At 51.4% G+C, this 24,796-nt stretch overlaps 1 protein-coding gene across 2 annotated transcripts in view; it reads right to left on the reverse strand.

Annotated features, from left to right (window-relative positions):
- The window catches only part of Pax (paxillin), an 80,342-nt gene extending 55,546 nt beyond the window's left edge, over nucleotides 1-24,796 (reverse strand). The window contains exon 1 of one of the 2 annotated variants that reach the window (XM_077675791.1): nucleotides 24,379-24,796. In XM_077675791.1, coding sequence (XP_077531917.1) covers nucleotides 24,379-24,391 — 13 coding nt within the window. In that variant the 5' untranslated portion in view covers nucleotides 24,392-24,796. Of the gene's footprint in view, nucleotides 1-5,818; nucleotides 6,045-24,378 lie in introns of those variants that run through there. The other variant, XM_077675790.1, reaches the window with a different exon arrangement.

Consider the following 24,796-nt stretch of genomic DNA (forward strand, 5'->3'; position numbering starts at 1 on the left):
GCTCGACTGGCCCTCTCGACCAGCAGAAGTTGATCTTGAGGGAGGGAGCTGGACAGCAGCATCTCCCACTGCTCAGGAAGACACTTCGACAAGAAAGCAAGAAAGAACTCAGAGCAACGATTCCCGAGCTACAGCACCCGATACCCCGCAACATCCCACGAGCTGCACAAGTTATTCTTACAAAGGCCCGCACGGGTTACGCCCTTACGGAAGACATCCTAGCTCGCTGGGAACACTACCACCAACACAAGAACGCACAAGTTCCACCAGACCGGCTTCTGTGCTCCAAGATAGACCGACAATAAGCCACTTGCTGTGGTCATGTAGGGTCCTGGCGTCACATCTGTGCAGGCTTGGCTGCATCCAAGGGATAACGCCAACGACGCGCTACTTGGACTGTGGGCCTTCGTGAAGGAGGCTTACCTCGTCAATAGAACTTAAACTTTATCGACCCTGAACCCTTTACCCTATTTCCCCCCAACAGGCCAGAGTGCCATCCTTTCTATAATTAATTAATTATTTCTCAGCCCCAATAAGTGCGAAGTTTGGGGACAAAGTTTAGGCACCGAAGGCACGGAAGCTCGGCTCGAGAGAAGCGCAGGCGGGAGCGAGGCCGTCGAGACAGGCGTTCTTCCGCGCGTACCGCACACGCAGTAACCCAGATCGCCAACACGCGCCCACCGCGGTCGCACGCGCCTGTCCTTCGGCAAATGCCAAGGCTTCCTCCGCACGCCATCGACGCACTACTGCAGAGGAGGCCGAAGCGTACTTGCCTCGAAGATGACGGCTCGCCCGACTGTATAGAAGCACGTCCACGGGCGCACGTTCGGAATATCCTTGCAAAAAGTATACGTCCCGACAGCCCTCTCGAGCACTGCGCGGGCCGCAATTTCTAGGCCCGGCCCGGCCCCGTAGAGACGCGGCCCGGGCAAGGCCCGAGCCAGACAAAACATTGAGACAAAAGCCCGAGCACGCCCCGAGCACGACAAAATTTTAAAATATGAGCCCGAGTCCGGCCAGAGTCAGGCAGAATTTAATAAAATAATCCCGCGCCAGCTAGAGTGTTTTTATATCGACTCACACATACTCTAAACATGAGCCGGAAAAAGTCTGGTCCCTTTAACCTAAAATTAAGCATAGAATGAGTATATTGAATTCAAATTTTTTTTAAACTTGGACCGACATTTGTAGAACATAACTATCCCGACTTCAAAAATCTATTTTCGAGCATCTCGGTGAAATGTGCACTTTATTTGCCACAGTCTCCGAAATAAAGGCAGACCGAGGATCGTTTAAATGGTGTTGAGGGAAGTGGATAACCTTCATTTATGCATTTTTTGAACAGATATACCTTTCGTTGTCATTTAATTCGTTTCACAACAGACTCTCCTTCCAACTTGTTTTTGATGCTAATCTCCCGAGAGCTAATTTAACCTGTACTTCTCTCAATTTAATTCGTTAAGGTTTGCCCCGGCGCCTGTTCAAGTAGAGCCAAGTTCTTCCCATGCACACAAATTGTCTACTCAGAAAGTGGCGTTTACGGGCAAAAAAAAAGTGTATAAAAAGTGTAAGAAGATCCAAGGGTAGGTTAGCTTGTTGGTGGCATGGTCTGCCATGAGTGCAGCGTCCAGGTCACGTTTGTTCTTTTCTTCTAATTTGAAAAGCAGATGAAAAAGACAATCATGTCGTACTCTGCGACCGGAGTGCTCTCGTTTTCTGACCCGCTCCCTCCCACTATGTGATGGAGCCCATGCCGTTTTCTTTTATTGACTTTACAAATGTAATGTCTTTTTGTTAATTTTATAATGGCACCGTAGTGACTGCACTGGGCTATTTTGTTTCCATATAACCTAGAAGATCAATGAGCCAACTTTTTGTTATCACGAATTTAAAATTTGCGGCACACGACTGCCCGGCCTCAGGCACTGCTCGGGCCGGCTCGGGCCAGCACGGCCCGAGAATTTTTTTTGTTCAAGCTCGAGCCCAGCCCTAGCCCGAGAAAACACGTGTTAACCGGCCCGGGCCCGTCCAGTGCACTAGTCCACTGCACACGTAGACAGCCCTTTGAGTGTGTGTCTACTCGTATTATTACTCCGCGCTTCCATACAGGCCACTCACACAAACCAAAAGTATTCTTCCCGATACCCTTGTAAAGAGGACAAAATATGTTTTCAAGTTCCCCTTTAGGAGGGGACTGTTGTCCTTTTGGACAGCGAAATTTTTCACGGCCGTACGTATTTCGCTTCCTTCCCATAGGATCAGGCTACTGCTGCACAAACGAGCCACTCCGGCTACCGGCGCCTCGCGGAATCCGCTTTTATAGCAGTGTTCCACGTCCGCTAGGCCATGAAGAGTGCGAGTGAAGAGGCATCCCTCGTTTCCGATTGCCACCGAAACGAACGAAATGTCAAACGGAAGACGACAACCCAACCACTCAACCCCGCCGACGTACGAGAGATTAGATTACCTACCACACGGCGCGGTAGCTGTCCGCCAATACACAGGGAGCAACAACTCGTCATGTTGATGGCACGCGCTCGATAACACCCGTTCAGTTTGCCAACCGTGCAGGCGGCCTGGAATGAGTACAGCCCTGAGCGGTCTCGCAATGAGGGACGCAGAAAAACAGATTGAGGAATACTGCAGTGGTATAGCCTCTGAGCAGCACACTTTTAAAGCGAAGCTTTCTATACCCTCACCGATGGCGACCGTTCCGTCCCGAAAACGCTCGGCAGGAAAGCCAGCTTTACGCAATGGGTTTCACATAACGATGGTGATGATGATAAGCGAAGGCACACCAGGCTCCTTAAAAAACACTTCCTGTGGTCAAAATCGAACCTGGGGTCCTCGCGTTATGAAGCCGACGTCACCATTCCGACGCGGTCGAAGCAGCTTGTATTTAATTAAAGGGACACTGAAGTGAATTTGTCAAGCTCCCGGTTTTGCTCGCACTGCGTAGACTGGCTCAAATTACGACACTTTTCATCGTTTATCGGGTTGATAAGTCGGTAATTATTTTATAAAGCGGGAAAGAAGAAAAACTACCATGCGCGGTCTGTGGCGGCCGCACCAACTGAAGGCTGTGACGACAGGAGGAGATGCACCTTGATTGGACGACGTCCTAGGTTAGCATTCAAACAAGTTTCGGTTCCGTAAAACAACCTGCTTGACATCCGACGGCATCGTTGGATGAGCATTCTCGATGTTTCAGTAATCGTCGTACCGCGCTTCTGTCATGTTGTCGGCTGTAAAATGGCTAAGATAAGCCTCCCAGGACGGCTTGGAATCGCAATCACTAGCCGAGGCCTACGTAGTGGATGAACGCCCTCCGCGTAACCGCAGACGCTCAAATGCCATGCACTTTTCCCGCATATTCGGAGCTTGCTTCACTCATGCCTGTATCGTAAAAAGCGTGTTCGCACCAGGCCAAGGGTCTACTGATTCTGGCCTGCGCCCATTACTCGCAAGTAGTCGGTGCTTCTGGCAACATCACGCCAACGAGAACTTGCTAGCGCGTCTGCATTGTCAGCCTGCGCGCGTTCTGCGAACTCGCTCGTGGAGCAGTGAACGTTACAGCCCAAAAATGATGAACTCAGTTCAGAAAACATCGCCGCAAACGAAAAAAATCCACTTACAAAAAAAAAAAAAAAAAGCATGCACCCTCGGGGATTCGAACTTGCGACTTGCAAAACAATAATCCTAGCGCTTCAGACCACTCGATCAGCGTTGCTGGGGCTGGATGTATCGGGTATATAATGTACAACCAGTTTACACTTTTATTTAGTTTTAGCAATTCAAGTACCTTAGGTGACTACTTGTTGTATAGCGCTCGTGCAGTAAGCGCCCCCCAAACTTCCACAATATCTCACGTCTATCAATTGCATTTCTTAGACGGAAAAGCGTTCGCAGATGTGTGGTCGCGCTGCTGACCGCTGTGCTTGTTCACCCAGCGCAAAGTGCTTCCTTCTCCTTAGTTTTTTGCTGTACAGCAAAAGTTTCAGTTGATTTTATTTCCTTAGTGCCTATGCTAACTTCGCTGACTCTTCTCCCGCCTTCAAGTGGCCTTAGGTTTTCCTACTATAGCGTACCAGTCAGCGAAGCGTCGCATGTGCGCTTGTGCAGCGCTTGTGTGGAGCGACATTGACTTGGAGCTAGATACAGTGTACAAACTTACGAAGTAAAGAAAGGCACATTCTTCCATTCACAAACGTGTAGTGGATTCGTTTCAACTGAGCGAACGAACTGCGACGACTCGTCGGCGGCCGGCGGACTAAACGCTGGGCCGACTGACTCTGTCGGAAGGTCGGCGAGCCGTGCAGTGGCGCAGCCAATTGCCAGCTCATCTCCTCCTGACGTCACACGAAAACGCCACAGAAAATAGGCGAGGGTGCAGAGAGGAGAACAGCATTTTCGAATTGATTTTTCTACTAAATAAATTCGCGTAAACGCGCTCAGAGAGGTCGAAACATGGCTTATGGACTCCGGACTATATACAATTTGCGCTAGTAATACCGCAATGTTTACAAATGCCTTCAGTGTCCCTTTAGAGCGCAGCTTTCTTGTTAGTCTCACTGATGGCGACCGTCCCGTCACCAAAACTCTGTGAACCCCTGCAGGCCCAACGGCAGCGAACGAATCGCTCACGAGAAAGCCGAGCGTTTCAACTATGTTTGTAGTAAGACGAAGGGGCGCTCGATTTTTTTTTTTTTTCATCTACAGTAAAATGTTCATTTATCTAACGGGTCTCCCTATACGCGACTGCCCTACACACGGTCCCGCCTGCGGGCCCGTTGTGGGATACGACACGCGTACAAGTTCGCGCCTTGCAAGACAGGCGTAGTCTACCAGTTCCCGCTATCTTGCTGCAAGAGCTGGGCCAGAGTCCTTTGGGCGTTGCATGGGCAAAGCGGGCGCTGTTTAAATACCCGCCTTAATGAGCTCAGAAAGTTCATGACAGGCCCGTCTAACTCTCGGCTTGCAAACAGCGCATGCGGCTGTTGCCCAGTCTTCTCTGCACATTGCAAGCACGCATGCAAGGAACTTATCGAGGATTTCCACACTATAAGAATGGCGGAAGCATGCGTAGGCTGTACGTCGACAGCGCTGTGTGAGAAGGAAGACGGCTTCCCATCCAGCACGTGTTTTGTAACATGAATGCTACACGACACGCCAAGTAGTTGTTGCAAGCTTTAAAAGAAAGGAATGCCCATGGCCAGCGGGGAAGAAAGGAGCGACAGTTCAGTCCTTATGAGGTCGTCTTGAAGAGGCACCGTTTATGAATCGTGTTGCCCACGGCTGTCCTGATTTTAACCGTCAAATTTCCCCGACCGTGTCACTTCCTTTTTTCTTTGTGCGAGTGTAGGGGGAAGGGGGGGGGGGGAGAGAGAGAGAGAGAGGTGATAACTGTGTTTTTCTTCCTTGTTTGTTGATGCCAGTTCATATACTTCCTGCGACCCTGTCTTTTTTGCGTCGTTGCCAAGATGTCACCGTAGAACAACTCTCGCAGCTTACCACCCTTTTACGGAAAGTATAAAATAAGTCCTGGTAGCGCACTAGCGCTTAACCAGGCAGTTTCCGCCGCGCTCGGTGCATGCATCTTACTGCGGAATAAAAACACGCGCATGCGTATACGGGCTGTGATGCAGTGAAGTCGACCTGCTTACAAGCGGAGAAGCACCTCAAGGCAGGCTAGCGCTATAACGTGAGACTTCGCACGATTCGTGTGAGCTGCTTCGCAGAGCACAGCCGTGGATGTCGCAGCATGTACAATGCGAGTAAACCCGTTGGAGACAGGCCCGCTGCAAGCGACAGCACTCACTCTGCGGTGCCCTGCGTTCCACCTCCTCCTTCTCCTCCACCTCTCGGGTGTAGGTGATGTGCGCGACGAGCGTCATGGCGTCTCTCCCGATCAGCTCCCGTCAATCCTTCCCAGGTGAGCGTCACAACACTGCAGGCACGCGCGGACCTGAACCGGACCGTGCACGACACACTCGCTCGTCGGGGAGGGCCCTGCACGCGCTCACGGGGGCCACGGTACTGCGGCGAACGAGCAGGGGCGCAATCAAGCATCGCCAACTCATTTTGGTGCCGTGCGCAGAGCAGCGAAAGGGGCGAACGAGAAAACGAGCCTTGGGAGCCGCGCGCTCGACGCGCGCACAAGGTGTGGGTTCGCGTCCCACGCGCGTCACAACAGACGGCGCCGGCCTTATTTGGATGGAGGCCGCAAGAATGAAAGCACGGCGAGAGGAAAAGTCGGCGGGGAATACCGCGCGCCGATGTGTGTGTGCGTGCGTGCGTGCAGGCGCACGTTCGCATACGCAAGCAAAAGGTCCCTTCCACCCACGCCGACACACGTGACGACTGAACGCGTGGCCTCGAGCCCCGCAGACGACCGGCGACGAACGCGGCGCGACCCAACGTGTAGACAGGCCCCGATCACGTCGCCAAGGATGAGGGTAGTGGAGGATTCGTCACGGGATCTGGCATCGATTGAAAAGTGCACATGTAGGGAAGTATTGCGGCAGCCCTATAGATGCGATATGCGGTTGCAGCGACACGTTGTTCCGGCGTGATCTTCCTCCTTTTGAGCAGGTAGGCGATGCACGAGTTCCCTGTTCTTTCAGAGGAGTAGCAAATTCCGCGCTGCACAACTTCTACTGCGGCTAAAATCGGCGGAGTTTACGTCTCTTAGCGCAAAGCTTTTGAGGGTCATCTGTAATTGACTGGGTGAATATATTATTCAGAAAAAGAAAAACTAGGTGGACAAGAGGGTGCAAACGTGTTGTCAAACGAGTTTGTTTCACCCTGCATATTTTTACTAAATTCAAATTTGTTTAAAGGAGCCATGAAGAGAAAACAAAAGTTTGTTTTATTCGAAAGATTAGGTGTTTCATAGTACCCCAAGCGCTTTCCCGGAAGCAAATGATGCTTTATTCACTGAGAAATAAGGCAATTTAAGCCAAAAATTTAAATCTCCCGCTAAAATTGAACATTCCGTGACGTGTACAATGGCGTCATAGAGCCGGTCCATGAAACAGATACTTATAGCGTCCTCGATAAACACGCACCGGTGTTGCCCCCAAAACCGGCGCGGTGCACAGTGCCCCACGACGGTGCGTACCGGCACGGAGCGTTGATCGAGGACAAACGGGGCGGTTCTACCCAGGCGCCATCTCTTAATCTAAGAAATCAACTCATAAAAACGTCCACAAGTAACAATACATCACTGTAATGAGACACAGCGCTATTTAAAAGTGGTATTTATTGAAGGCCAATGATTATGTGTACGCACAACTTAAATCCGTCACACATGCGGAACAACGTACCGCCACCGCTTCCACTAAACAGCTTCATACAAGCTGCTTCTAATCTTCGTTTGAGCCATAATGCGAGTGCCTGTTTTGTTCCGCCCTTCCGTTACAGCAAAACAAGTAGGTCTTCATCGTCTAGGCACTCCGGTAACAGTTCATGATAATTCGATCGAACGAAACGAATGTCAATCCCCAACTTTCTGGCAATGCATGCAGCCGTCTTTGAAGTACACAAAGTTCGCGTCCTCATTTACAATCACTGGCCGTTGTTACCGCCCGTTAGGAGACTGTCGCATCGTTGCCCGATGAATTCACAAGCACGCCATCCTTGTCAGCAACAATACACAGCTCCGTCCGCCTTGACACGAGTGCGGCGATGCGCCGTCGCTGCAGCAGACGGCGGAGGAAGCTCCTTCGCCGGCATCGTCCGCGATGCATCTCGGGACTGCACGCCGGCGCACCGTCGACTCTCTCGGTGCGCGGCGGTGCAACCAAAAATTGCCCCGCGACGGTGCACCCCGGTTTATCGAGGACGGACGGTGCACACCGGTGCGGTTTATCGAGGATGAAAAGGCGCACCGGTGCGCACCGGTGTGCCCCGGTGTGCACCGGTGCGGTTAATCGAGGATGCTATAAGTATGTCGACTCCATATAGCACCCACACGCGGGAGTCGATCGAGACGGCGGCCATTTTAAAAATACTAGTAAAACCAAGTGCACCCGCAGCCCTAGTCACGGAATCGCCTGATCCGGAGAACAAAACTCTCGCCGAGGAGCTCGGGCTTGCATTTAACAACCTCACACCACTAAAACACTCAATGCTTCTAAGTGCACGAGCGGCAAGAGTTGTGGGATACGCGGTGGACGGGAAAGCGACCATTCCGCGATAGCCACAACAGACGAACGCCCAGCCGCCGGCACCGCAGCGGCCTCGTCAGCCCCGACGCGACGGATGAATACAGACTGGTACGTATGTGCCGTATTTTTATTACGGTTAATAATAGTTCAATTTCAGTAGCAGTATCACTTATGCCAGTTGGCCGGTGTCGTGTATGGAAAGCCGTTCGCGCGAGCTCTCTGCTTCGACCAGAAAGATACGAGCGTCAATGCGCGGTGTTTACGGCATTTTTTCCCCCAAGGTCAGAGCGATTTGACGAAGTCGGCGACGAGTGCCAGCATGTCCCAGGAGTGAGCTAACGTAAGGGTCCCTGCCGTAATCACTTCCTCGGAAATGAAGCGAGCACACTCGTACTTCCTTTAGCTCTCTTTCTCCTCCGTTTGCAAAGTTCACAAAACGTAGCCACTTGCTTCGCCTAGGTTCGTCGTTGGGCAGCACATGAAAGGAGATCTCCTCACCGGCGGGGATGTCGCACTCCCTCGACGATTTGCCCGTACTACATGGGCATTTCAAAACGCAGCAACGAAATTTCATTGTAAAGTACTCGAACAAACTGAAGTTTTCAGTGGTTGTAAACTGGAAACGAGCTTGTAACGACAGCAGCAAGCCAACACCATCCGAAACTTACGCGACGACTGGCACTATCTCGTCGCTTCTTGCTGTTCCTTACTCCCCTCGTTTCTATTTTTACCTTTGCTGGTTGGCGATATGACGGCCAACCTCCTGTGAAGGGATTACGATACGAAGCAAGGTCGCGGCTGTGCGTGCTGGAACGGTTCGTTGGCCCCGAAGAGCCTCGAACCCGAAAATTCGTCTGCGCGACGGCGAGATGTCGAGCTCGGCCGGCGCTAGTTTCGTACGCATTGGCGCACACGCTTGCGTGTTCGTTCGGACCTTCAACCGTTTACTCCACCGTTCTTTGTCATAAAAAGAATGTGCAATATGTTTCACGGGCATTTAGCTCGCTATGCAAACTGTAAGCCCTGCCTAACATACGTTTGCTTTTGCCAGCCTCCGCCAATCGCAGAGCATTCCCAAGTGACATCACAGGTTCTGTTGCGGAAAATGAGCTGGTGGGTCGCATGGTCATTTCATTTTTTCCTAATTATGTAGCTTATTTGAGCGAAGTTTTCGTTATAAGTGGTGTCGTTATGGTTCTAACGAGGCAACCTTTCGAATGAACCAAACTTGTGTTTTCTCTTCATGGCTCCTTTAACGATGGCGCTATCAAGGAAGACTGCTTTTCACAGATTATGACCGACGCAACAGCAGCATTCGAAGGAGACGCCAGACTTGGTTTTGTGAACTGTAGGAAATCTCGTGAATTCCTTCGTTAAAAATGTCTATATAGAAGCGACGAAAAAACTACGGAGTTGTTAGGCGAAAGCTCTCATGAACTCCTGAGCACTTCTTACGAAATGCGAATGTGAGGGCATTTACCGTATTTTCACGCGTATAACCCGCCCCTGCATATAATCCGCACACCCACTTTCAGCTCGCAGGAAAAGAAAAAGAAATCCTCGCGTATTGCCCGCACATTTGATGCAGGAAAGGCTGCACCAAAGCTACAGCTCATGCAACACACCACATACTATGTAGACAGAAAAATTGTATATTTAGCATGTAGAATACACTGACTGCAAGGCGGAACTCACTAATAAAATTCAGTTGTTAGTGTGCGCTCGTCCTTGTTTCGCTTCCTTGTCCTTGCATGTTTTGCGTAATCGCTACCATGGAAGGCCTAGTCGGTGTTGATTGATTGTAGGGTTTAACGCGCCGACGCAACGCAGGCGATGAGCGGCGCCGTAGTGGAGGGCTCCGGATTAATTCTGACCACGTGGGGATCTTTAACGTGCGCCGAAATCCTAGCCAGTGTTACTGCGTAAGAGCTTCACGGCGCAACGCGCATTACCGCGAGCTGCCCTAAAAGAAAAACGCCGCGTGTTATCCGCACCCGTATACTTCGCCAATGAAATTTTGGCACTTTTGGTGGGGATTAAATACGGCATGCTCATATGAACGCGACAGAGCTCTCCTTCGAGTGAGTAAGCCGATGTCGCAGCCAACGGGAATGGGCGAGTCGGCCGTGAGCCTCTGACGGTCACTGGCCTCAGTAGGTGTAACGGCTTTCTTTCCGACGCTCCGTAGCAAAAAATCAAAACATCCCCCTCGCGAGGGGCACGATCAAATGCAGAGCATTTCCGCGGGGGGCGTGCCTGCAAGTCTTATGGATTACGTATTGGTTGTTGTTGTTGTAATTGTTGTCTTCCAGCGTAGACATTGTCGATGAAGTCGATGGTGAAACGTGAAACGTGCCGTGAACCCCCTGCCGCGGCTATTACGCAACGTGGAGAGGCTACGACGCAACGTGGCGCGGCTATGACGCAACACAATCCACTTTAATCCAACCCAATCCAAATCCAAGCCAAGCCAATCCAATCGAATCCAATCCAATGCCCTTGCCGAAATCCAATCCAATGCCGAAATCGCGCCACCACATGAACGCGAACCGAACGGGGCGAGAGAGGGTGTTGCGAGCGGAGAGAAGGCGAGGAGGACGCGGGGGAGAGGGCGCACCTGTGGCCGACGGTTGAATGAGTCAAGGATATAAGGCGCGTGCGTAACGTTCCATTCTGTGTCGGCTCCGTGGAGCAGTCGGTAAAGTGCCGTGTACCTTGCGTTCCGCCCGCAAAGTTGTGGGATCGAAACCTGGCGCCAGAAGGCATTATTTCTTTATATAGTGTAGGGTGCGGACTACGTAGTGATGCGGACTACGGACGCCAACGCGGGTGACATCGTGAGTTACTAAAATGCTCTGCATTTAATAAAATTGACAAACCTCCGGTCAGATTAGGTCAACTTAGGCTAGGTTAGGTTTAGTGTACTTTTATATAGGGTTTAGCTTAGGTTAGGTTACGCTGAAACAGCCTTTTTGGTGGGTGACGCTGCGCAACCACCTGCAAGCAAGCAGACTTCCGTAACGTTCGGTCGGAACCTACCCGTTCAAACTGCTCGCGCGCCACCTGCTAGGGCCATCTGCTGGCCGTACTGTCGGAGGTGCCGCATGATGGCGCTAGTAACGTCAGGCCGGCAAATACCCGCGTTCGCATCGCTTAGCAAGGAAGACGTTTAGCGGAAACGTTCTGTGCTGCTCGCCCAATCGCGATGCAATCAGCGTGTTCAAATTACGCAACCGGCCTCAATGTAAACGTCTCTAATGCATGTGCTACGCGGCAACTTTCAATAGACAGTTGAATGCTCAACTGGAAGTGAACTTTATGTATTTGCAATAGGGGCACTCGATAGAAAATTGGTTCGAGGGCCTTCGGAAAGCCTTTGAAACGGCCGTTTCCGAGTCGAAGGCCACAATGCATTCACTTGGTCCATTAGGGCGTATACAGTGGTGTGCTGGATGCGTGCTCGACTTGCAATACGGAGGCCAGGGTTCGACTCCCATCTGGACCAAGTAATTTTGGAACATCTTGATGGTAGCGCATTAATACACGAACACTAAGAAAGGAGACGACAAACCACAGCTTTGTCGTCTCCTTTCTTAGTGTCCGTGTGTAAGTGCGCTACCATCAAGATGTTCCAAATGCAATACCATTGATTGATTGTAAGGTTTAACGGGCCGACGCAACGCTGGCGATGAGGCGCACCGTAGTGGAAGGCGCCGGATTAATTTTGACCACCTGGGGATCTTTAACGTGCGCCGAAATCTCGTACACACGGGCGATTTTGCTTTTCGCCTCCATCAGAAAGCGGCCGCCGCGGTCGGGAATCAAACCCGCGCCCTCGTGCCCAGCAGCACAACGCCTTAGCCACTGAGCCACCGCGGCGGGTCAAATGCAATACCAACTAGCCCAGTTGTCACTTGTTAGACCAAATACACCTAATTTTCTTTTCAACTCAATTATTGCGCTTTTATTCGCTTGTTCCGCCAGCCATAGCGACATAGATTTGGGAGCTATTTCGCTGATACGGGCGGCGGCGGCCTTTTCGCTCAATGCTTCTGCGTTAAAAACCACCCCGTAGTACGAATTGTGACATAAAACGACTTGCGCGGACTATCGCAGGGTCCAACGATAAACGTCATACTGGATCCGCGCTCCGTTTGTCGTCCCTTAGAACCGAACATTCGCGCAGACAAAATTTCAGCGCAAATTGGCGCTTCATAAAGACAAGTCGGTGCGCTGTCATCCGCTCAAAGTGCGCCGCCTTACGAGAAGGGAGAGAAGGGAGAGAGGGTAGGATATTTTTTATTCCAAGAAAATACGTATCGTGAGTCTTGTGAGAGGTGAGGAGTTATCATGCCACACAGAGTGAGAAAATATAAAAACTAATAAGTTTTTTTTTTTGTCGCAACGTCCACGAGTTACAAGACTTAACTACACTAATCGGCGCGCCAAATTCAATGAAGTAACGTGTTTTTTTTTTTTTTTTTGAAAGCGCTCACTGCGTAGCACACACTGCGATATCACCAAACGTGAAGCCAAGTTTGCAGAGTTGTCTCAATCTAGCTTCACCACGGCCGCTCGATCGAGTGGCTGTGGCTTCTCTGTAACAGTTCGTTTCGTGATCTTTCATAGACCCCACCACATCGCAGGTTTCGAAGTCACGCGCGCCTTCGTTTTTCTGCCACCGTGCCAGCTCTCAGCATTGCCGAACGTTTCAACTTAATGGACCGTAATCATCAATCAAGCTTATTTTTCGCCCCTACACTTCCCCTTTTCGCCATATACGTACACGAGCGAAGGCCGCAGGCGGTCCGAGTCGTCTGGAAAGCCAAGGCGGAGCATTTGGCTCCTCGGAATGGTAAAGGTGCCTCGTTGCGTAACGGGCTAATCGACGTTTTTGAGCGCATCTGTGTTGCGGCAGATGCGAGGCGCTTGGGAACGTACTACGACATGGTGCGTGTGCGTAGAAGAGGGGGAGGGGGGGATCCGTGGAGAGGACACCTCGCGCACGCCCCGCTGACTATGCAACACCAGCAGACTTGAACAGGCGACGTCTGTCCTAACCACGGCGTTTCTTGGTTTGGCTTTTCCCGTCGAGCATTAGGCTTGGCTCGAGCACAGCCGCTTGACGTCGGGCAATTATGAAAGTAGGTCACAACTCTGTTGGTGTTCCTCGCGCTCCGGCTTCTGAACTAGGCGGTGCTACTTAGAGTAGGAAAAGTGTCGGATGAGAGGATGCAGCCGCGATGGAGTGGGCGTTGTCGGAGAGAGGAGAAACTGCCGCGAAAAAATATCAGAAATAAATACTAGAGCAAGATCGACGAGAGGCAGGTAGCGCGACCCTCGTCAGTCTCCCGGATTACGAAACCTTCCTTTAGACGCGGTGTGGCGTAATTAAGGGGCGCTTGACAGCTAGCTACCTCTACACGCGCAGGCGTACCAGCATATACGTGTGCCGAAGCAAGGTTCTCAGCAAGCAGAAAGTGCCTGACAGAGATCACGGAATGCGCGTAACTTCAACGATCGGCAGATGCTCCTTTTTAAACCTCCATCGCTCGAAATTTGTACTAGCCACCATCGCTCTCTCAGCCTTCTCTAATGTCCCCAGGCCCCTCTTTTTCAAGGACAGACACAAGCTTCTCGCCTTGGGCCGTCACCAGCCATTTTTGGCCAAAAGACACGTGTCCAACGGCTGCGCGCCGTTAGAATGGCAGGGTTTATTAGGTGCGGAGTACCTTAGGACCACACAATATCCGTCCGCGTCCGTGAGCATAGCATTTACAATCGCCAAAAATCACACAGGCACCGGCAGGATTCGAGCCTGTGACAGAGTTAGTGTCAGTTGTCTTACCCATTGGGCTAGACAATTTGGAAAGCATATTGTTGGTTTTTCACGAAAATGTTAGTTCTATTCAACGATAGTTTTTCCTCACGCATCGTGTCTGTGTTGCTCTCAATCAGCTGGAGGAACACTAATTGCTAAATCTAAACTGACTCTTTGGTTTTATGGTTTTATGCAACAAATTTAAGTTACAAGTCAAGAAGGAAACGAACTCCAAACAGGCTTTTCAAATACGTAAGGGCCGCCGGTCTACAAAAGGTAATATAGAAATGTGTGTTTAGTAATCATTTGACCGACAAAACACTATTGCCCTCATCCAGTGGACGGCAACAAGATAGATACTGTCAGAAAAATTTTCTGAATAAGGAAGCCATAGCCGCAAGGAGTAGACAAGAGTAAACATCGCCGTCGAAACGCACGTTGCATCCACAAGCTGGCTTCGAACGATTGCGAGAGCTCCTAGCGTTTGCCGTCTGGATTTTCACACGACGGTGTCCTTGGCGCACAACTCGAAGCCTTTCTTTTGCCCATTGCATTGTTCACCCGCTGCGAGCTATGCAGCATGTCTGTCTACTCGTCGCATACACGTGCACTCCTCGCTTTCCCTCGGACAATTTCTTTTCGGACCACCACGAGGCCTCGTTAAAACCAACAGCGTTTCGTAACGGACAGAGGAAGTCTTCGCACGCAGCGCCACAAGGCCAGGAACCCCGCTGCTCTAAAGTCCCAGCCCCGTCGTCATTAGCAGTGTCGTCCACAACATGGCAACCCCACGGCGTAAAAAACACGCGTTTCTGGCGCGACAGGGCGAGACGCGACACGGCGGCGGAGGACTTCGCGAGACGCTGGCCAACCCATTCCAGCACGCATCGTCAGTCAGCAATCCATCCATCAGGCGCAGGAATCCGAGCGACACACCGGTATATACACACGTGCAGATGTACAAAGAGAAGCCGTCCCGGTGAGCAGCACACGCCTTCGAGGCGCACCCCTTGCGGGTACCCCGAGCGAAGAGGCGGAGGAGCAGCTCACGGACAAGCCCGGACTGACTTTAGCCCGGACGCCGTCCCGACGAGCCCACGTGTTTGAGCAAAGCAGCCCTAACGCGGGCGCAGGAAATGGAGAAGCCGAGAGCAAATAATGACCCTGTCGAGCACAGTGTATACACAGGGGCCACGCTTGCTTCTTTTTTTTTTTTTTTTTTGTCACGCTTCTTTTGTGAGTGTATGCGCTATGACGAAAGGCAGCTTTTCCCCGCTGCAGCTAGTCTCGCCGCAGCGTTTCTTTCGCGCAAGAACGTTCTCCTCGAAATAGGCGACCCCGGCGCGCAAGCGCCATGGAAGAACGGAAGTGGTCCGCCTTCACAAACTGCGGGGGAAATCAAGGCGTAAAGGGTCGACACTTGCGTTAATACGGCGGTCCAGACTCATTTCCTGCACCCTTCCTTCTGGCCTGTTGTTGAAGCACATATGAGCGCACTTTATGACAAGCTATCCGACTACAAAAAAAAGTGTACATGGGAGCCAACCATGGCATTGTGCCGCCCACCGCCCCCTAGGCGAATGCACCCAATCCACAATATGGCACGTCGTGAGACAAGAGAGAAGGCCCTTGCAAACAGGCACGGACGCAGCGGCAGTAGCGGTGGTCGACGAGATAAGGTTCGCCGAGAGCCTCGTAGGGCTCCTAAAGATAGCCCGCAACGTCTTGGTTATAAGCGGCGTCCCCACACTTTCGGCGATATCCTCGACCATTTCCGCCAGGAAGGATCGTGCCTGTTTTCAACCACTGCATCCATCGCTCAGGCGCAAGCATGCAGTCCTTCCTACAGGCAGCTTCAAACGCTATCATTCCCCACTCCAAACCTCATGTTGTATGAGAAGAGAGAGAGAGAGAGATTGCCTACGCCAGCAGCAACAAGTTCGGGACGAAGCGGGTGTCGTTCAAGCCACCGTTTGCGCGTCCTCTAAGCAGATTACTTTCACAGAACTGACCGATAACCTGATGAGTCAGGCTGCCGATGGCTTGACACTGATAACCATAGATACCTCCCGCCAAAAAAACATCTGCCCAGTTATTGCATGAAGAATGTTGGCCAGCGATGTCGAATACATCAATCAGCACTAGTCACATACGGAGCCCCTGTGGCTTGCCGAGAATTAGGCACACAAATAACGTACGGCACATTGCACTCCGCCCTTTCTGCAAACGGTGCGCCCTCTGACGCGGGAATTTTAAATTACCATTGAAATGACACGTACAGTCACCAGCAAAAGTTTGCGGGATGTGCAGCGCGTGGCCGAGCGGCGCAAAACTGCATTGCTGCGCCATCTGCAGCTGGTGCAACAAAACACGTCGCCCGCGACCGCCGTTTGCGCGGCGCGCAACGTTGTATAAATCTTATCTTCCCCGAGGCACTGCTGGTTGAGCACGAATTATGTTCTAATTTTCAACCTAAGCACCGATAAACTGTAAGCTGGCCCAGAATTGCCATTCGCCGCTCATGCCTGTAGCTACCGCAATTGATGTTGGTGCGTGCTCTGACCATGCCGCCCCGCGCTCCGGAGGACCAAAGGGCATATCGCCCGCCTTACGGGCAGCTCTAAGTAGGCAGTGACGCAAGTGCAAGTGGCAAGTTGCGAGTGCAAGTGGCAAATGGCAATTGGTGAGAGCAGGTGGCAATAAAAAACAGCCTCAGATGAGTGCGAAGCACTTTTACGGGCCTCCGCTATAACAGAAAACAGACTTAGAACTGTTGAGTGCAGAGCAAATACTCCAGTTCGTACGCAGTGTTTTCCTATGAGGACTAGAGGGTGCACCAGTTGTAACAGGTGGAACACACCCCTAAGTTGAAGTGAAGAGAAATGGGAAAAATTTAGAGCCCTTCCAGTCTGTGATGAAGGATGACAAGCCAGCTGGGCGGAATTCAAGAAGGTCACGAAAGAAGCTGGTTCTGGGTAAGAGTTTCGCTTACTTCCTAGTTATTCAGGTGAATGGAAGCAATACGGAATAATGTTTTATTCTATAGGACAAACATGGGGCTGAAATTGGCTCGTAAAACGTTGTAGTCGTCTGCGCGACTAATTATCATAAAATTTGGTCTGGGGTAGTTCCGACAAAACGAGGGTTACAGCCGTTTTCTGTATACATACCTCCTCCTTTGAATGTCAGGTATTGACAGCAAACGGGAATTTCATATCGTTTACAGCATCCCTATAAACTAACTGTGGCAAGTAAATGTGATTCGGCGTAATGATAACGCCATCCTCGCGGCCAATTTCGGTAGGATGTTTTTACATGATACCTACATTAGACAAGAAAGTTTGCTGTGCCGCAATATTCACCAGAACGTTTACTTCGCCGCAATATTAAATTCGACGACGCGATTTTTTTTCTATGCACCCCGTCAACAGACTAAGTTTCCGACAGGTAACCTAAATAACTCCTGTAAAATAAATTTAGTCGTCGGCCAATGCATCACTTGGAAGATAAGATTTATTCAACTTTGCCCGCCGCGCGAACGGCGGCCGCGGGCGACGTGTTTTGTTGCACCAGTGATAGCGGAAGGACGGCGATGGTCACGCGGCGCCACAGCGGCTACCGCGAACATCTAAAGCATGTCGGGGGCACGGGAGGGATCAGAGATGCCCCGTAACTAATAAAGGACAGGCATGCGCAAAGCGCGCCTAGCACGCCAGTTCCTTGAGCCTCGACCCGGCGCCCGCTGGTTACAGATGGCGCAGCAATGCAGTTCTGCGCCGCTCGGCCACGCGCTGCACATCCCGCAAACATTTGCTGGCGATTGTACACTATGCGTATAGCGCGTGAATACCGGTGGCTGACTGTGGCGTAAAGGGAAGAGCACGAAAGTGCGCGCTTTTTTTCTCCTTACTTGTCCATTAAAATGAAAACAAAAAGTATTCTACGCATTAGCAAATAAGTGCTGGGTGAATTTGACTATATCTGTATATTTGTAGCGACGCCGTGCTCTAAACTGCAAAAAATAAAATAGCTTTACTGACTCCGATATTTACCTCAGTACATTTTAGTTCCCTCGGACCAGGGATTTATACACCGCCCCCAACACCCCCCCCCCTGAAGGATTTCGACCCCCCCCCCCTAGAAAGATTCCGCAACCACGAGCACCCTGCCCAGGATTTTATGCACCCCCCCCTACCCCCCACACCAAAAAAAAAAAATTCTGGATAAACCCCTGCCTCAGCCGGCCCCTCGCCACCTCATCCGGGACATGGCGCAGATGTAAGTTCTGCAGGAGCGCATACGCAACTCAAGCGCGATTTTCCCGGGCTGGTGTATCACTGCGAAAAGAAAAGCGGTCAACAGAACATCCGCATTGAACAGCAAGGTGACTTCTCTGCAGTCCAGGGACTCACTTCCTTTGGCAGCAATGTTTAGACAGCGCTACAGCCACTACAGCTATAGACGAAACAAAATCGGGCCGCAGATCGAGCGCTTCCAAATGGACAAAGCCTGGGAACGAAGCCACCATATTGTGGGATCTGTGCGCCCCAATTTGATTAGTCCCATTTGCCGGACAAACGCGAACGGACAAGTTAGGCCGTTGATGAAGGGTGCAGAAAGTGAAGCTGGCTCGCAGGCTTTACCACCTATACGGTGTTCGCTTGCTGCGCCCTGTGCAGCGACTACAAAAAGAAGAAAGTACGGCGAAGGCCTCCGGCGTTTCGATCGACGCAGAGCGCCGGTACATTGATTCTCGAATTACGGATATGCGCGAACAACGCCTCGCATTTGAAAAAGCGCGTGAATGCGACGGGCGTGATGCCCTTGTCGCCGCGTCATGCGTCAACACGCGACGCGCCATATTTGGATGCGTGAGTACGAATCGAGACGGGCAACCACCGCTTCCGTCACCGACCGTGGCTGAACGCATAGCGGGGAAGCCGATTCCGTGAGTCATCATTCTAACGGCTCTTGGCTCCGCTTCTGAAGATAAGCGCAGGAGAACAGCGACGTGGCTGTCGAGTCATTCTTAGGAGGTCTGGATTTGGGGCTGGCCACACAGGCGCCCCCGACAATGCGTGACGTCACCAAAAACGCCGAGTTGGTTTTACGGCCCCTAGGTTTATCACGTCCGACGCTAACTGCCCACACTGTAACAGCTCTTAGCAGCAACTGTGTGCTCCGCATTGCTCCATAACAGTGGTATAACTAGAATTCAGGAGGGAAGAAAATGGGCAAATATACAACAGAATGCAGTAAATCCTTGCGCCAAATTGTACAGGCGCGAATTGCAAACATAGGTACGTATGCGTACGCCAAACCAGCGTATACTGATCGGGATGTTGGAGCGATTGGGCTCCAAATAACGTCACACAATCAGGTTGCAGTTTGGAAAGGGGTCGTATTGCACTGGATAACGTGGTCCGCACAAAATAATCTCGACTGGGCAAGAGGTCAATAAAAAGAAAAAAAAAAACACGCTGGTTCTCAGGGGGAATGTGCAGGAGGGAGCAGCTGCCCCCCTTTGATCATCTGGGGTCGAGGTTGATTCTTCCCTGCTTCTGCTTAGGAACACATCGGGATTATGTGGCGCCCTTGTTCATCCTTCATTCTACTTTTCGACGATAATGATTTGACCCCTGCACCGTAGCCCTTCGTGGATACCCCAGATGCGGTTTGGCCCCCCTCGAGAAAATTTTTGCGTGCGTTAAAGCTGGTTCTCATCATTCGCCAACCAATGGGAGTTATCGTAAAGTCTCGTTCGAGCATGCGGCTGCTTGTTCGATGAACGAAAAATCTTGGATTCACCGGCTCTCCCTCAGCTTAACAGATTAAGTTTGCGTTATAAGTGACATATCGTCAGCGTCATCCTAAAGAGGCAATCTTTCGAATGAATCAAATTTTTGTTTTGTCTTCATGGCCTCCCTGATGATATGCATAAATGTTACTTGACAAAAAAAAAAGTGCGGGCATAAAGCACCGTCGTCACCGTGCGATCCTGCGCGTACACTGCAGGAGCCTGTCTATCACCGAAGAATGGATTATTGTCTTGTCGCAATGTCCAAGGTTAGCGCAACGTACGGTAACCACCAAGCAGCTCAAGTCCCGCCGCAGTGACTTAGCAGGAGGCTCCTTGCGGCAAATTTAAAAGCGAAAACATTCGAATGTGGGGACATGCTAAAGATACCAAGATGCTCTAAAGTAGTCCGTAGCCCTTAACAACGGCGCGCCTTCTAGCAACCGCAGAATAAAATGAAATTGAGAAAGAAAACGCAGCTCATGAACAATAAAGATAGCAGTAGCAACCGGGCATAGTCAATACACAGTAATCCCTTGTTATGGGGCGGCATGTTATGCCCACCATTCGAGAGAAAGAAAGAAACCTGCCTATTGAAAATTCCATAGAAGCGGGCTCGGATAGCTACTAAATCGTTATTAGTCTAACTTCACCAGCTGAAAATAGTCGTCCCCTATTTGTTTTCCCGCCTTTCAGCAGGCGACATCAAACAATGAGGCGACGCGTTCCTTAGCGGCATAGTAATAATAACGACTACCCGGCACTCCTGTCACAATGTTGAGGCACTAACAAATTTCACAGTTGTTCTTATTCCTCTACTGTAAAAACAAAAACAAACAAACAAACAAACAAAACGAGTTTCGCGGGGTTTTCTATTTCGCACAGCTCCCGTCAGTTTCCTAAGAAAATAAAATCAGTCTCCCTCCCCCCCCCCCCTTCCCCCCATAACCAGGTGTATAATAAGCCTGAAACCTTTTATTTTCTTGGATGCGTGTGTTGGACTATCCCGGCGGGTGTAGGAACAAATGTTCCCGAGCGCCTCTTCAGGCAAATTGATTCCATAAGACTCGAGGTGTGCTCTCTGATTAAATTTGATAAATAGTTGTTAAACTTCAGGCCCGGATCGTTCTCAGTGTCTGCAGGCTTTCACATCTCTCCCTCAGTGGGCGACATCGGTGTAACGAACCTGAGGGTCGGCTTCATATTACTTATTCATGTAACCTAACATCAACTCGCACCACCCTTGTCGCTCTCAACTCCACAGGGCAGATTGCAACTGCGGCTACATACTGCTCATGCAAGGTCGACACTGCCGAAGCCCTAGCAATCGCCCACGCCGCAACAACCCACTCAGGCCTTCACTCCCTAACAATCATCTCCGACTCCCAGCAGGCCTGCCGCCTCTACCAAGCAGGCCTTGCCCCACCCCAGGCCATCCCTCTCCTACAACGGTTGCCCGAAGATCTTACCATCACACTCATTTGGGCACCTGGTCACGCTGGACTCCCAGGGAACGAAGCAGCGCATGCTGCCGCCCGAGCGCTTCACTCCCGGGCATTCCCATCCAAGGAGCCGGCGAGCCGGACACCTCAGTTATCCTCACCTGACTTACTCACACTTCTCGACACCACTTCCAATGCCCTTCTATCTCACTATACCCACACACGAAGAACATACCCTCCTCCTCATCACACGCTCACCAACTACGAATGTTACACATACCGCCGACTACAAACTGGCACATTCTTCAATCACGCCATCCTACACCATATCGCCCCAACTATCTACCCTTCCCACTGCCAGCACTGCAATACCCCTCTCACCACTTACCATCTAGTATTCTCCTGCCCATACTCACCTAACCCCCTCCCCTCACCCTCCCTGGAGCAGTGGGAGACTGAGCTGACCAGCCCGGACCCAGCCCGCCAGCAGGCCCTGGTCTCCCGGGCTCTCCAGTCAGCGCGGTCACGAGGCCTTCTGGACTAAGGAGGCCTCCCACACCCCTTCCCCTTCCCCTGTTGCTCCAATAAACGTTCACCACCACCACCATCCCTCAGTGGACCGCGTTGGCACGCGCAAGAACCGGCGGCAACCGGCTTCGCGAACTCGGCGTCTGTAGAGCGCGAGCTTCCCGTGCTCCCCACTTCAGGCGCGGATGCACGTGCACTGTTTTCCTGGAATTTTATGTGAGCTTCTCACGTGGCGCAAGCCTGGACGAGGCCGGGCGCTCCTCACGAGGCGCACGCTCACGTGCGCTCGGTGTTTGCTAACGCCACCGAACCAAGCCCGAGCTTCTAAAAAAGCTCTGGAGTTAAAAAGCAACGTGATTAAACTGAAACACACATAATTTATTTATGCCGTCTCGCAATAAAGGGTTCGAACCCTACGTGGGTAGAATGGTAAATAATTTGAATAAAGAAAATTGCATTCTTCCCGTCTACGACGCACGCACAATGCTGCCTAAAATGCTCGCCCGTATGCCGAAACGAACTGTACCGAAAAGAACAGAGCCGAAATGAACGGACGGACCGACGACGTACACGTGCTATTAAAAATTGTGTTCTTGTATACAGCCTTCAGCTCAAGTAAATTCAGCCTTAGCAAATACATAATACATGACCAAATACGAAATATAAATATATGGACACCCGCTTCTCCTCCCTGCATACAGTGGCTTGGACAATTCGTTCCTACTTTGGAATTGGGACCATTTGTTCCGCGACCGCTTTCAGGGTTTCTTCTACATCAAATGTTCTATCACTACTGACTTGTAACTTTCTGTACGGCACGGTTGTGTCATTGCCTTCCATTCTGTTCTCATATCCCATAGTGGTCAGAGAACTTGCAGCGTATATTACATCCCCTTCGTAATATCTCCAGTCACGAAAAAGCTCCATGACTTGGACGTTGTTTGTTTGCACAGGCATCCGAGTGCCAGTTTCGACAGCGACGGGTATGGAAACGACCCGGGGATCGAGGTTGGGGTTTGTAGGTCTTGTTTACTCAGAGCTTAGCCCATGGACATCCGGTTATAAGTTTCAGGGGAGCGCGCGCAGACTCTGAGCGGCAATAAACGCTGCATGCAGGCCCACTATTTTCAGTGTGGGTCTGGTGGGCTTCTTCACCGCACACCTCCTCCTCCCCTTCTGCATTTAGCCGGCAGGCAGAGGACAGCAAGAAGACCCGAGAGCGTTTTTCTGGAAACCCCGCGTCCCTTGCAGTGACCGCCGTCTGCACACGTCCACGTGCCGGTCTTTCTTCTCAGCTGCCTTGTTCTGACTGTTGGCGGCTCCTGCGGGACAAAGCGCTTCTCCTGCGACGAAGACGGGTCCGTACGTCCGGCCAGTATTTCTCAGGGCATGACACTGAATGGCGTGGTGCGCACTATATGTCTGGCAGCGTTTAGCTACAGACGCTGTTTGAAGGGAGCGCCATATCCCAAACTGCTCCACTTCGTGTTCTTGAAGCAAATGTGAAATGTCTCCCTTCCTTTACCCTTCAAGCTTTGTTAATGAAAAAGCTACTAGCACCCCTTTATTACAACCGTGCTATCAGCTCGGAAAGGCCTCTTATTGTTCCAGAGACCTTCGCATGGCGTTTGAGAAATAATCGCCACCCGTTTACTCGGTAAACAATTACTAAAAAAACTGATGAATGTACGCCTACATGAAGAATAAAAACTGGCCCCCGCGATCGCAGTTAAAGGAGGCCGGTTTTTACAGAGGCAAAGCAAACGGAATGCCCTTCTAGCAAACCTACGCACTGCATCGAGGTCTTATCAGAGCCGGAGGGTTTATCAGCGACCCGTGTTTTGCACACGGCGCACTACTGTGGTTGCGACTTCAAGCATCTGCACATAGCAATCTCCGCTGCTATGCAGATGTGACAGGTGTTGGCCCACGGCCGGCGTTTCACCACCGCAACCTGCTGAAGGTCAATGATTGCTGACATGTGCATCATACAATCGTCGGTCGTACGCCACTGAGGAATGTTTCAAGTGGTCGAAGGCTATTTGTAAAGCGGCGTCAGTGTAAATGCCCATACCCTTTGAAATCACGAAGAAAAACAAGAGACAAGTGCTGACGCGCTTGAACTTAACTATGGCATCAGCAGCTTCAATTTGTTTGCGGGTACTTGCAGACACGCGAATAGAATAACACTGTTTATCCGTCAGTGACTGCTCATTTTACGAGGTGCACATTGGCAAGCTCACTGTCCACGAACAGGAAGACTGCTGTTCGGCACGGGGCCATCGGCCGCAATAAATCATGGAGCGAACACGAGCGATGAACGGGGCGACAAGCTCTCTTTGAGTGAAGGGTGACACTGAAAGCGGTCGCCTTGGCAATGTTCTGAAGCTGGGTTTCTTATGTGAAGGGAGTCCCTCGACAAGTGCCTTCAGCTGAGCTGCTACCACCAAAGCTGCTGTCCTGGGCACTGCAGGTCGCGTCCCCAAACGCGCAGGATGGAACGCGCGCCAGACGACGCACGCTCATCTCGAAACCAGTGGCGGGCAACGCACCCTTGTTGCTTGGCGAGTCGAGTCAATAAAAGAGCAAAAAACAAGAAGTCGAGCCGTAAACTTTGCTCACCCAAATCCTCCATCGCAGGGTAGCTCGAGGTGTCGGCGTAGGAGTGCCGGGGAGGACGAGCTGGCGATGCGAAGATGAACTACAAAAATAGAACCGGAGTGTTGGTCCAAAAACTACCTTGGCACAACTTCGCACGAACGCGTGCACACAACCACTAGGCCAGGAGAAGCGGAAGAGTCGGCTGTGCGGGCGAGAGCAGCGCTGAGGTACGGCTCCGAACTCCCTTGCTGGACTCGCAGCAGATCGCCTTCTGTCCTTCCCTTGGGCCTAGCTTGCACAGAAGGCACCCGGAATGCAAAGGGACCAGACGAACGTGCACAAGCAAAAGTGGCACCGCGGGAAACAACTACGCGAGTGCGCACGGACAGGCGCCGGCGGCCAGTCGCCCAGTGTTGTGGAACTGCGGCGCGGGAACCAC

The sequence above is a fragment of the Haemaphysalis longicornis genome, unplaced genomic scaffold, assembly GCF_048455015.1.
Source record: "Haemaphysalis longicornis isolate Haplotype H1 unplaced genomic scaffold, Haemaphysalis longicornis Haplotype H1 scaffold_7, whole genome shotgun sequence".
In the NCBI taxonomy this organism is placed as follows: domain Eukaryota; kingdom Metazoa; phylum Arthropoda; class Arachnida; order Ixodida; family Ixodidae; genus Haemaphysalis; species Haemaphysalis longicornis.